Source organism: Melozone crissalis, unplaced genomic scaffold (assembly GCF_028551555.1).
Source record: "Melozone crissalis strain CALT ecotype California unplaced genomic scaffold, PUWL_Pcris_2 ptg000033l_1, whole genome shotgun sequence".
NCBI classification, from domain to species: Eukaryota; Metazoa; Chordata; class Aves; order Passeriformes; family Passerellidae; genus Melozone; species Melozone crissalis.
Window position 1 is genome coordinate 11514052 of NW_026535811.1, and position 12488 is coordinate 11526539.

At 46.5% G+C, this 12488-nt stretch overlaps 1 protein-coding gene across 1 annotated transcript in view; it reads right to left on the reverse strand.

The window, feature by feature from the left end:
• Positions 1–4512: 4512 nt before the first annotated feature.
• The window catches only part of TMTC1 (transmembrane O-mannosyltransferase targeting cadherins 1), a 139001-nt gene continuing 131025 nt past the window's right edge, over positions 4513–12488 (reverse strand). Inside the window, exons 15-20 of the mRNA XM_054281921.1 lie at positions 11235–11370; positions 10219–10363; positions 8951–9088; positions 7832–7954; positions 6583–6660; positions 4513–5852 (exon numbers count right to left, since the gene is read on the reverse strand). Of these exons, the coding sequence (XP_054137896.1) occupies positions 5712–5852; positions 6583–6660; positions 7832–7954; positions 8951–9088; positions 10219–10363; positions 11235–11370 (761 nt within the window). The 3' untranslated portion in view covers positions 4513–5711. The remainder of the gene's footprint in view (positions 5853–6582; positions 6661–7831; positions 7955–8950; positions 9089–10218; positions 10364–11234; positions 11371–12488) is intronic.

The following is a 12488-nucleotide window of genomic DNA, read 5'->3' on the forward strand; positions in this document are numbered from 1 at the left end:
CCATGGGCAGCAGCAGGATCTCATGTCCCCCCACTGTCATCACTCCCCTTCATACTACAGGGCATTTTGGACACACCAGGATGGCAGGAAACACCATGGCATGTGTGCAGGGCTTTTGATTCTCTTTCAGCTCCATTTTCAATAGAGGTGTTTATCACCATTACTATCCCAAGTGAACTCAAACCCTGGAGGCATGCAGGAATGTGTGCCAGGAAGAAGGGATTTACAACAAAATTAGTTTCTTTTTAATCTCAGGTTTTTTCTCTTTGCACTCTGTGGATTTGTTTGACACATTCCTGACAGAGGCATAAAGCCTGACATGAAGAGCTTATGTCAGTATAACATGTTCAGTCATCAAGGCTGTGTGAGCACCAGCCCACATCTTTTCTCATGCTCAGGCTCCACAAAATGCCTGCTCCAATGTTTTTATATGCACAGACTCAAACTCATATGCTGCACAGTTGCTCCTACATGACCAATAACCTGGAATTCAGAGCATGTAAAATAAAATATAAGTCAAGTGGAGTAAGAAACTTCAGCCTTCCACCTCCAGAACAACGTGTTCATGGCTGGTCCTAAAGAAAAAGAACAAAACCAGGCACAGCACCTACTTTTCTTACTTTTTATATAAAATAGACATTTACATACATTTTCTTCTGCAAAGACTTCGAGCATAACTCCTTGATGTGAAATCTAGCCATAAATCCCACTGTGAAAGAAGCAAAGACTTTGCAAATTCCTGCATCACTGACATACATCCAGCTGCTGCTAAGAATGAATTTATTTTTAAAATATTTCCAATCCACGGGGCTGTTTTCTTGTGGTTTTGTTTTTGTTTGGTTGGTTTTCTTCTTTCTTAAAAAGATATGCACAGCTAATTTAAAAAATTAGATACAGAAATAAGAACCATATGAACAACAGGCAATGCAAACAACTTCTGCATGAGAGGAACACGCAGCGTGACATTCACTTCAGGCAGAGATTTCTACAGTAATACAGTCGTGTTACAGCTGTAACTTTTACAGAGGATACCACTGGGGGTATTTTCCAGAAGAAAAAATTCTCAGCAAGTCAGTACAAACATGGCAATGAACTTTTGCACAAAGTTATCAAGGTTACCTGAAGCAACTTTGCCACATTAAAACACCAGTGAATGCCAAGCGCTGTTTTTTTTCTTTTTCTTTTTTTTTTTTTTTTCTCTTTCGCTGCTGGGTTTAAATGTACATGAAAGCAAAATGGTGCATTTTGAAATTGCTGCAAGAGACTGAAGGTTGGGGGAAAAGCCCTCTAAGGGCTAATGTTTTGAAAGATTGTGCATAATTGCATATATGAAAGATAGAAATTGAGCACTTGGTCAACTTAATCACATAAAGATTGAAGAGACTTAAGCATACACCAGCTGTTTCAATGACCTGGAGGACAAGTGGGGCAAAAGACCATATAATAATATTCTAAATTGCTTAATTAATAAATTAGACTGACCATTATCTTCTTTCACCAATATTGTACACCGTATCTGGCCTGATTTCTGTAACTGTGGAGAGTTACAGAAATAGTTTTTAGATCATTTTAGGGGCATCCAGCCTCGCCTGCAAGTTAGGCTCTTTATTTTGAATTTTTTTGACTTGTACATCTTTCTACTCCCATGCATGCATGCCCAGCCCCTTGTCCTCCTCTGGAATGAAGGCCATTTGCACTGCTGCATTCACTTACTGTTTGGCCAAAACAAATTGCCTGCACATTTGTAGGAAAATCTAGTCCAAGAAGTCCATGAGAGAAAGAAAATACCCCCCACTGCATCATTTATCCTGGGGGACAGAAAAGGGATGGAAGCAGAGAACACTGGAATTTAAATAAGCAATAAAATAAAATCCATCAGCTGCAAATATTATTCATGGGGAAAGGAAAAAGCAACACAATTATTATGTTTCTCATTTAGGATTAAAATGTACAGTGAGTACATCAGAGTCCTGTTTAACCAGCTTTCCATTAATTCTCTGCTTTAAAATTAGTGAGCACTGAGGTTTATCCAATGAAACTTGCAGAGAGCATGAACTCTCCCCCACCAGGCAGATCTGCAGCCATTTATTAATCTGCAATCTCTGCTAACCATGCTGAGCACTGCAACTGGTAGAAAACAATGTATTTATAACTCTTTGTTTTAGAAGCTGTGTGATGCTGGAGGAAGAGAACATTTCCTATGATTAATTAGGATAATATAAAGTTATCACAAGGTAAGTTGCTTGATTTACCTTGCACAATTGCATTCCATGTTGGTGGAGGTAACCCATTTCATATTATACTCCATTCTTTGCCTGCAATAAACCTTTGACATGATTGATGCCCTGAACAAACACAGCACTGCAGCATGGGTGCCAACAGGACAGGGAGTCAGCTCAGAGCTTCACAGGGGTTTAACTGCTTTGGTAGCCCATGCTCTGAGCCATTCTCCCAGTCTGCTGCCAGTTTGCAGCCTGTCATCCTGCATAGATGGGGTATAAAGTGCTGGTCCAGGAACATGGGGTTCATTATTGAGCTCTCCTCTCTGCAGAACTACAAACCCAGCTCCAAGGTGTGGAGGGCCGGCCTTTGGGCACGGAAATGCAAACTGCTGCCACTGGCATTAAAATCCCTGCCTATGTTCATTATCAGCCTGGTTCAGGCAAGCGGATGTGCCTTGCCTTCCAGTAAACCACCTCTCTTACTGGGGCATCTTTCTCCATTTTCTCCAAGTAAGACAGTGTTGCACAAATGGTAATCAATCCTTCTCTAGCATCTGGGAGGAGGGCATCCAAAGCTGCATTACACTTCTATACATACACAAGTTTTAGGAGGTCAGGATGGCTTTGATCAGATTTTAGGACAAGCAGGAGACAGTAATTTCTACCAGGTCCCTCAGGAAAGACAAACTAAGATTTATGCTGAAGTTAAAAACATAAAACTAAGTCTTCCCCCTCACAAAGCATTGCTATAAAAAATACAACTTCTGTATTTGAAAAAATATGTTTCATTGGCCACTATTTAAAGCCACAAACTGCAGTGAGGCCTGTATAATATATATAGTATTTATTTAATACATCTTTTGAGGCAAAGTTGATAGCTGATACACATTTTTAAAGGAGGCACATCTCCCCCCATGCTACCCACTGACCTTCAGCTGGCTGCTGGGGCACTCTGCAGGTGCCTCCTCCCTGGGGGCTTTGCATGGTACCCCTGTCAGGGCAGCACCAAACACTGTTCTGCCAGCCCCAAATTCACTGCAGCACAGCCAGCCTGGGCACACAGACCTTTGGGGAGCTGTCCCAGAGACAGGCTCACCTTGGGGACAGGTATAGAGCTTTCTGGTCCAGCTACCTCTGAATATCCCAGCAAGGAACCATCTGTGACCTTGCAGTGCATGTTGGGGAGCTGATTGCTGTCAGAGGCCATTTCAGCTTTGGTGTCCCCATCCCATGGCACTGTGCTGGCATGATGCCACCTCCTCCAGGCCATCCTGGCAGCCCAGGGGCGTGCAGATCTACTGTGTGCAAGGCAGCCAGCAGAGCACCTGCCCTGGGGACCTGCAGAAATGAAATGTTCAGCCAGTCCACAGCCACAACAGCTGTGTGAAAAAACAAGAGAGGGGTGCTGAGCCAGCCCCAGGAGCTAAACCTGTCCCTGGCCCCATGAAGTGAAGTAGGCTGCTTGGGCTGGGAGCAGAAAACTCAACAGTGAAGCAACTTGCTTGTTCTGATCTCAGTGCTCCCCTGGAAGCTGGTTTGGAGGAGAGAACCCAAAGATTTGTGGTGCCACCTCTTCTCCCCAGCAGTTTTTCACTGCTGCCCAGCTGTGGCTGGCTGCTCTCCTTGGCCAGTGGGGCCCATCCAGCCTGGTCTCAGTGGATGCACAGCCATGGCTCTGGCAGGTCCATAAACCCTGACAGGGCAGACAACTGCACCACCTGGGAGCTCCAAACACAGTTGGAGTCACATCAATAATTCCTCAGTAACCTGACCATCACCTGTGCAGCAAGACACTGTTATTGCCAGGCTTGTCAAAGGAAGCCAGCACAACCTCAGCACATGGCTGAGCCATCCCACTGAGGGAACTTGGAGAGTGCTGAAGTGCCATGGACAGCTAAATCCGGGCACCACAGCAGTGCCAGGCTTTTCCTGACAGATGTTTTTTTGGGCATTGTACACCTACCTGAACTGTACTAACAATGCCAGACCCCGGGCTGCTGGCCACAGTCAAGCTCAAACAAAACAACTTTTCCAGCAGTTTAGTGCTGCAAGAGGAACAAACTGGTGACTGACCCTGGTGTCCAAACCCAAAGGCAGGAAGCAGATCCCATTAATGCTCCCTGGGAACTGGTGCAAACCCCAGTGGAAGCAGCAGAAGTGCTGCTATTGCAGGGCCAGTGTGGTCCAAAGTGCTCTGCAGTCACTTAGAATGAGAGGGAATTATTCCAGCATGCCTCATTGGTACTCCCTTTTCCTAATATGAGTCCCTTTTCAGACAATATGAGTCACAATGCCCAACCTTCTGGTCAGCTGTGAGGGATATTGCCCAATTCATATAAAACAGAGAAAATATATATTAATTATTTGATTATTATAAGTTAAATAAATAAAGCTCAAAAATAAAAGCCTCAGTTCTGAAGAGAATCTGTTTTCCCACATCAGTATTTAAAAATATAGATTTATGACTGATCAGCTATAGGTCATTTTCTGTATCTCTTAGGGGAGTGGTGAGAACACTTTGGCCAAGTATTTTGTCAGTGTTATCACCATGATAAATGGGCTTTGTCCCTGCACATCCATAAAAGAGCCTCCTTCGTACCTTTCCAGGCTAGGAAATGTTCCCTAATCTCCCTGTGGCTTTACTTTACCTCCTATATTGATTAGATAGGTTGTTTGTTTTCCATACTGGGGACTGAGCAGGAGGACAAGTAATCCTAGAGCTTCCCATTGCCTTTGGATGCTTCAGTTTTTTTCAGAGTAATAATTATTTGGCCTGGAGGGAGAGGGCAAAGGGTAAAGCCATATGATATTTGACAAAAGTGACATCATGAACCTGAATTACCACAAAATTATTGTCTAATGAATAAAACATTCAGGCTAGGTTTTCCCTCAAAGGATCATCTGTCCTACTTGTAGAATCATCCTTCCAGGGTGACATTTAAATAGTTTCCCCTTTCTTTAGAGTAATTTTCAAGTCCCATTTGGAGCTGTAAAAGCGACCACCATTTCCTCAGCATTAACCCCTTGGAACCTTTTTTATGTGACCATTATGACCATCTTTCCTGTCTGCAGCACTTGCAATGAAGCCCATCAGTGGTGCTCTACATGGATGAGGTGAGCCTGTGTGTGGAGGAACAGGAGGTGCTCCTTCACCCCTGCTGCAATGGATGAGTGCCTTGTCTCCATGGTTTCCCTGGTGACAACCAAGATACTGAAGGTGCATGTCCCACCCACACTCCTGGTGTGACTAGAACAGCCTAGGTGTAAATCTTGATTAAAGGAAGGTTTTCATTCATGCTCCAGCACATCCCACAGGACCCAAGGATCCCGTAGGATCCTGTAACTTTGATTGAACCTAAGTATGCATTCCAAGTTTGCCTTCCATAATTCTGAGTCCTATCAAAGCTCTTTCAGCATCACTTTGAGCAACAGGCTTCCACCACACTCTTCTCCAAGGGGCAAGAGTGTCCTCCTGCTGGTGACTGATTGCTATGTTTGGTCTTTCTCCTGGACTTCTTGAAACCGTTTCTCCAAGCGATCCAGCTTGGCCAGATTCTCCTTCAGCAGCTTGCTGTTTGGAACCAGCTGCAAGGCTTTCTCGTAGTAGTCACGGGCAGTGATGTAGCTCCCCTGCAAAGAAAATGAGTGGCAGGTCTCATTCCCATTCCACACAGAAAGTTTGTTCCCAGGGTGAAGTGAAAAACAAGACACAGGGGAAACAGAGTTTAAAAAACCTGACATTGCTGGGTTACAAAAATAATTCTTCTTTATGAAATAGATCACCAAATGTGCTGTTGACCTAAATTTGATGAAACTCACACAGCAAGAAATAGATTTACTTTTTTTTGTTGTGTTGCACTAGAAGAGTTAATTTTACTCAGCAAGAGGATAGCTTAAGGACATCACACAATGTGACTCGTTAGGACCCAAATCATAATGATATGCTAAAGTATTCAAAAGAATAAGCAACCACAGGGCAGGCTGCCTATTTCCATAATTTCATGCCAGTATTCTGCATTAGACATCTTTATTAAATTAGTTAGGTAGAGAAGAACCTTAAAAGTCAACTCAGGGTGACATTTTTCTAAGGTAGGTCAACAACTGAAGCAGGAAAGCTTTTAAGAGGAGAAGGTTGTTCCTTGCAGCCTGCACTCTAAAAATACGAGATCTGCTTTACCAAGCCACCTGGTTGGGAACTCCAGCTGGGGTGAAGAGACTTCCTTCCTTTTTGGATAAAATATGTCAAGGGACTTGCTGTTCACAAACATGCAACTCTTGTCAGTCTGAAACCAATTTAGCTTTCTGTCCTGTGTAGTAGTGTCTGCACCTGGCAGCTTAAGGAAAACCAAAACTGTCATACCTTGATGTGCTCAATGCCTCCCATATTCATCCAGGCCTGTGCTTGGTCTGGGTTGAGCTCCACAGCCCGTTTATAGCTCTACAGAAACAGGAAACATTTCTAGGTTAGGGGTCTGACTCTTCAAACAAAACCAGTGCTGGAGGGGAAAGAGAAACAGTTTCCTCTCCTGAAGCCATTCAGAATGGAATTCAAATTCCTCTCATATCCAACACATAAAATGAATTTCAGTTTCTTTGCAGAAGAGGCACAGAACGTGCTGCTCCATGGCTCAGCTCATCTCACAGGTTTTCCCTGCCAATGTGTGCTTTTCCTGCACTCTGAGAGGAGCCAACCTGCCACCCTGCCCCCTGCACCACTGGGGTCTCCTGCACAGCACGGTGATTTCCTTAGGAAGTGCCAAGCACAAGCCCAGCCAACTACAAGCCATGTGATTGCTCTTTATCTGCAAGGCTTTAATTTGGAGCTGGCAGCAGACTCTGGGACAGCCACTTGTGTGGAGGTCTCACAAGGACCTGAGGGCAGTGCTTTCCTTCCCCACTGACACTGAGAGGGGGAGAAGAAGCCATTAGGACCTTCTGGAGTCTGTCAAGCAGCAGTGTTTTTACACTGTCACAACAGGAAAGGATTTTCAAATCAGGACTAAACGTCTTTAGGGATATTGAGAATATTCAGAACAGTCCAATTAATATTTTCTGAATCAGAGAATAGTGGAATGGTTTGGGTTTGGAGAGACTTTAAAGATTATCTACTTCCAGCTCCCCTCCTACAGGCAGTGACACCTTCCACTAGACCAGGTTGCTTCTGCACTATTATTAATGCTAACACAATTTCTGAGCTATCAAGCATCCTTCTTCACAGGATAAGCCAACCTCCCAGTTACTGGCTTCTGAAGTGATATATAACAACATGGTGAGCTCTCACAGGTCCCCAAGCTTCCAGCTGAGCCACCTGGAGCTGGTCACTGACAGCAAGAGGGGCTGGGGCTGGATGGAGCTAAGGTGAATCCCACCACAATTCTGTCCTTAACCTCTCAGAGCAGGGAGCAGTATTTCCTTTGAGGAATGAGGAAAAAAGTTGCAATTAAGTCTGGTAAAGTTAGCTGCCTCATAGCTTTCTCTGTATCAGTGACAGACTCTGAGCTCCTAAGGCCAACAGCAGCCAGGGTGTTGCACCAGGGAGTTTCACACACAAGGAGCAAACTCTGTCTTTTACCCTATAAAACCACCGGTAGGTCTTAGAGCAGTCATACCTCGAAAGCCTTGTCAAGGAGATTCTGTTCTCTTAGCTGGTTTCCTTTAGTGAAAAAGAGCTCTGATATGACTTTTGGATCCTTTGGTTTTAGCTGAAGCGCTTTTTCTATAGCTTCAAGTGCCTGTGAAAAAACAAGAGGACATTGTGTGCCTTCCATTCAGTGCCTTCCCACTTCTCATTCTTTCCTCACCACTATGGACTACCAGTTTAAGAATCACCTTCTTCCATCCCTTGTTTGCCCCACATCATTAACACACAGGGAAATGAGATTTTTAAATGCCTGTGTTGGAACCCAGGACATCCCTCTGGCTGTCCTGGAGGGCTTGAGCCCCTGGCTGGGGGCTCAGAGGCCTTGGCACAGAGCCAAAGACACCTGTGCCTTCGATTTTAACCCATGGAGAAAATTACCAACTTTATGTGAAGATCTACAAGCCACAAGAGTTTAAGCAGAATGACAGTTAGTTTGTCATAGGGTGGAAAAGTAGAAATTTGGGGTTTTTAGAATGGGGGTTCAGAAGCCAAGATGGAGGGATCTGGGTGTGCCTTGTCCTTCCTCTTTCTTCTTCTTAACCTCCATCTTCTGTGTGATGGTGGCACTTTTGAATTGGTTTAGAGTAGGAACACACTGTCTAACATAGGTGATAAGTATTGGAAAATTATTGTAAATAAATTACACATAGTTCTTAGTATAAAACACTAACACACCTCAGGGGTGTGCAGTGTGCCACGGAACAACCTGCTAGACAGACCTCAGCGCGTCAGAAAAAGAATGAATCGATAACAGAAAATAAACAACCTTGAAAACCAGAGCCGAGGAATCCTGACTCCTTCTTCAATTGTGGGGCTGGGAAAAAGAGACTTTCCAACATCTCAGGATCTGAGACAGCCTAGCACTGATGGGCACTGGGGCTGACAGCAGCAGGAGGTATAAGTGATAAGAAAACCACACTGCTTAGCTTCAGTCTTAGTACATAAATAAACTGAAGGTTTTAGTGAAGAAATAATCTATCGAATGTGCGCTGAGGCACGTGGCTTCTCCCCAGAGAGACGGAGTGTAAAACTCAACCTGAGCCCCGTGTGTGAGCCCTTGGGACAAGGCTATCCCACAGCATGGTACCTTGGCATAGAGCTCCTGCTTGCTGTAGATGGCTGACAGGAGGCGGTAGCACTCCAGGCACTCTGCATCCTCGTTAAGGATGTGGTTCGTCATCTTCTCCGCCTCCTTCGTCCGCCCCATCATGGCCAGAACCTGAGCCTGTAACAGAGCCAGTGTTACACTCTTGAACAGCTGTCCCAGGGTGATGTTATGATGCTTGTATCCCTGATGCTGTTCATTTAGGGGATCCCTGGGGGCCCCCTAAGCTGTATGTTCACTGGTAGCAGCAGGCAGGCAAGGAGACTCCACACAGCTTCTGAGGGTGCTCATTAGGTGAGGGTTTATTTGGGGTGCCACCTCCAGGAGCAGCATGGTTTCTGAGGGAGAAGGGGGAAAGGGACAGGGAGGGAGAGCCTAGGGAGAAAGGACCAAGAGAGCAAAGGGCTAAGAGAGATTCTCATCTCCCTCGCACAGTTTAACAGGGAGATTCAAAGTGGGCACGGAATAGACCTGAGCCAATGGATTACAGATCCATGATACTTCAGGGGAGGATCACACACTTGGAATAAACCCTACATTTTGGAGGGGTGAGACAGAGCATACCATTTAACTAAAATGTAACACCACATATCCCCAGTCAGGTGTTCTGTTTATGCTGGATATTATATTCTGTACCTGAGAGCAAAGGTGGGGAGAAGAAGCAGCAGAGTTTTGTTATCAGGGACTGGACTCACTCCTCCACAGTCTGCTGGAACACTGTTGTTTTCTGGGCATGGACAGGGCAGAACACCACGCTCCTTTTGCTTTTTAGTTAGTTAGTTTAGCTAGCTGAGGCACTCCTAGCTTTCCCTGGCCTGTTTTTCTTTCCCTTTCCTTGGAACCATTCGAACCTGCTGCAGACCAGGACCTGGGGAAACACCAAGAACACTTCGCAGCCTGCCAGGACCTGCTCTGCAGCCCTTCCCAGTGCCAGAGGGACTGATAACAGAGCAACCACTCACCAGAGAGACTTTCTGAATTTGTCATCTCTTCAGAGCAACAAAGAGCTTTGTCGTGGGGTATTGCTCATTTTTTGTGCTGGGGAGTGCTTTGCCTATTAAATAAACAGGTTCTTTCCACTTCTCACGAGGAAATTTTTCCCGAACCAGGTGTGGGGAGGGGACGGCATGGGTTGGCTTTCTGGAGGGGCCCCTTTGGGAAGTTTTCTCCCAGATTTTCCCTAAGCCAGGACACCATCTCAGCCCTCTGCCCCAGGCTGAGTGGGTGCTGCTGCCCTGGCCCCCGCTCACCAGCGCCAGCCGGGTGTCCTTGCTGGAAGGCTGCAGCGCCGCCGCCTCCCGGTACACCTGCAGCGCCTCCTCGTAGCGCCCCGTGTTGTAGTACAGAGCCCCCAGCGGGGACAGGATCTCCGCCTTCCTGGACACCTTCAGCGCCCTGGGGGTGGGAAAAACGCAAGCTTCAGTCGTGGGAGGAGCAAAGAGGAAGAGCGAGGTGGGCTTGTGGTGGATGGAGAATCAAAGCTCTGCTCCATCCCAGCCTGGGAAGGACAAATCCCCGGGGGAGGGATGAATGTGCTCACAGCAGTAATCCCACCAGCCAGCTGAGAAGGAGAAGGGGAAAGAGGGGGAAAGAGGGAGAAAGAGGGGGAGAAGGAGGGGGAGAAGGAGGAGAAGGAGAAGGAGAAGGAGAAGGAGAAGGAGAAGGAGAAGGAGAAGGAGAAGGAGAAGGAGAAGGAGCCACCTTCAAAGTGCCCTCAATGAGCCTGCAGCAGGGGTGGGGATGGTTGACAGTGATGAAACCTGGGCAAGGTGAGCACAAATCCATGTAATACTCCCACCCAACCCATCCTGCTGCATACCAGGATTCAGAGCCTGAATGCTGGAACACTGCTGGGAAGGACCAGAGTTCCTAATGGTGCCAAAGGTTTGGTGCTGAGCTGTGCAGCACTTCTGGCTGTTCCTGGTGCAGCAACCACAGACCACCTTCCAGCAGGCTGGGAGTTGTGCTAATACAGCCTGCTCCTGCCACCGAGAAACCTCCAACTTTATCAGAGCATCCCCCAGCCAAAAGCAGCAGTGTCCATCCTGGGGGCTTGGGAATAGTCCAGGGATATCAACACTGCCTGAGCCCATGCTGCTTTTCCAAGCACTCCCCAAAACCAGCCACATCTATTGCAGACAGATGGAGAATGAAGGGAGGAAACCCCACACATGCACCAATAAATCCACATAACAGAAATTCTTTAGCAGAGACAAGCCATACAGAGCCAGAAGGAATCCCTCTGTGTCCCAGCCCAAATCCTCACCTTTTGTACCACACTTCAGCCTCTTTGTTCTGCCCCAGGGAGCGGTGAAGCCTGCCCAGGTTCACCATGGCCACGTGGTGAGCAGGGCTCAGGAGGATGGCCTGCCTGTAGTGGGACATGGCTCTCTCAGGAGACCCTAGAGAGGAAAACAGCCATTAAACCAGAAAAAACCCTGTGCAGCAGAAAAAACCTGTCTCAAACTCAGCACATGGTAACATTCTGGCTTTCTTTCTTCTATTGCTCTATGCATGGTGTCATGGGGTGACTTTATGATGCTTGTAGTATCCCCATTTGTCTGTTTAGCCCAGAAATAAATTTTGCATCTTTAAGACCATCTGAGAGTGAAGGGGGAGAAAGAAGGGCAGAGTTTGTTATCAGGAACTGCACTTGCTCACCCACATCCCTCTCACAGACTGTGTTGTCTGCAGACAGCAAGATAGGGCTCTCCTTTGCCTTTAGTTAGTTTTTAGCTTGCTGAGGCAGAGAAGTTCCCTGGACTGTATTGTTTTTCTTTTCCTTGGGCCTGTTTAACCCTGCTCTGGACAGGACACCCAGCAGAGCTCCAGCAGCTCCAGCTGTGGGCACCGGGCCGGGCCTGGGCCGTGGCATTTCCAGCCCTGGAGGGACTGACAGAGACTGAGTGAGCTGAGCTACTGCCCACCAAGGGACTTGCTGAGTCTGTCATCTCTTTTGGACTGGCAAGAGGTCTTATTGTTTAATATTGTACATTTTTTGTGCTGGGGAATGCTTTGCCTGCTAAATAAACAGGTTTTTTCCACTTTTCTACAAGGAAATCTTTCCCCAAACCAGTTGGGGGAGGGGCCACTTAAATCTGCTTTCTAGAGGAACCCCTTTGGAGGTTTCCTCCCAGATTTGCCCTAAACCAAGAGAGCATGGAAACATTTTGAGAAAGAAATCCTGCCTCAGCATTTTGAATCTAAGCATAAGAGAAACTGCTGTCCAAACCAAGATTTAATCCCCAATATTCAGAGACAATCCTGAGAAATAGATTTTCTAGGGGTGGGTTTTTTGCAAGTTAAGGATCCAGTCACAACAAGATGACTCCTGACTGAAAGCACCCTTTGATCATGCAGCAGTGGGGACACAACCCCTGTGCTAAGGACAGAGCCCACCTCAGGGAAGGGGCTGGGGCACATATGCCATCTTCTGGTGGAGCATCCTTTTCACCCTGGCCCACTGGAGAAATGGGCAATGAAGAATGAAGAATAAAGAACAAGCCCCCAGTATTCCCCA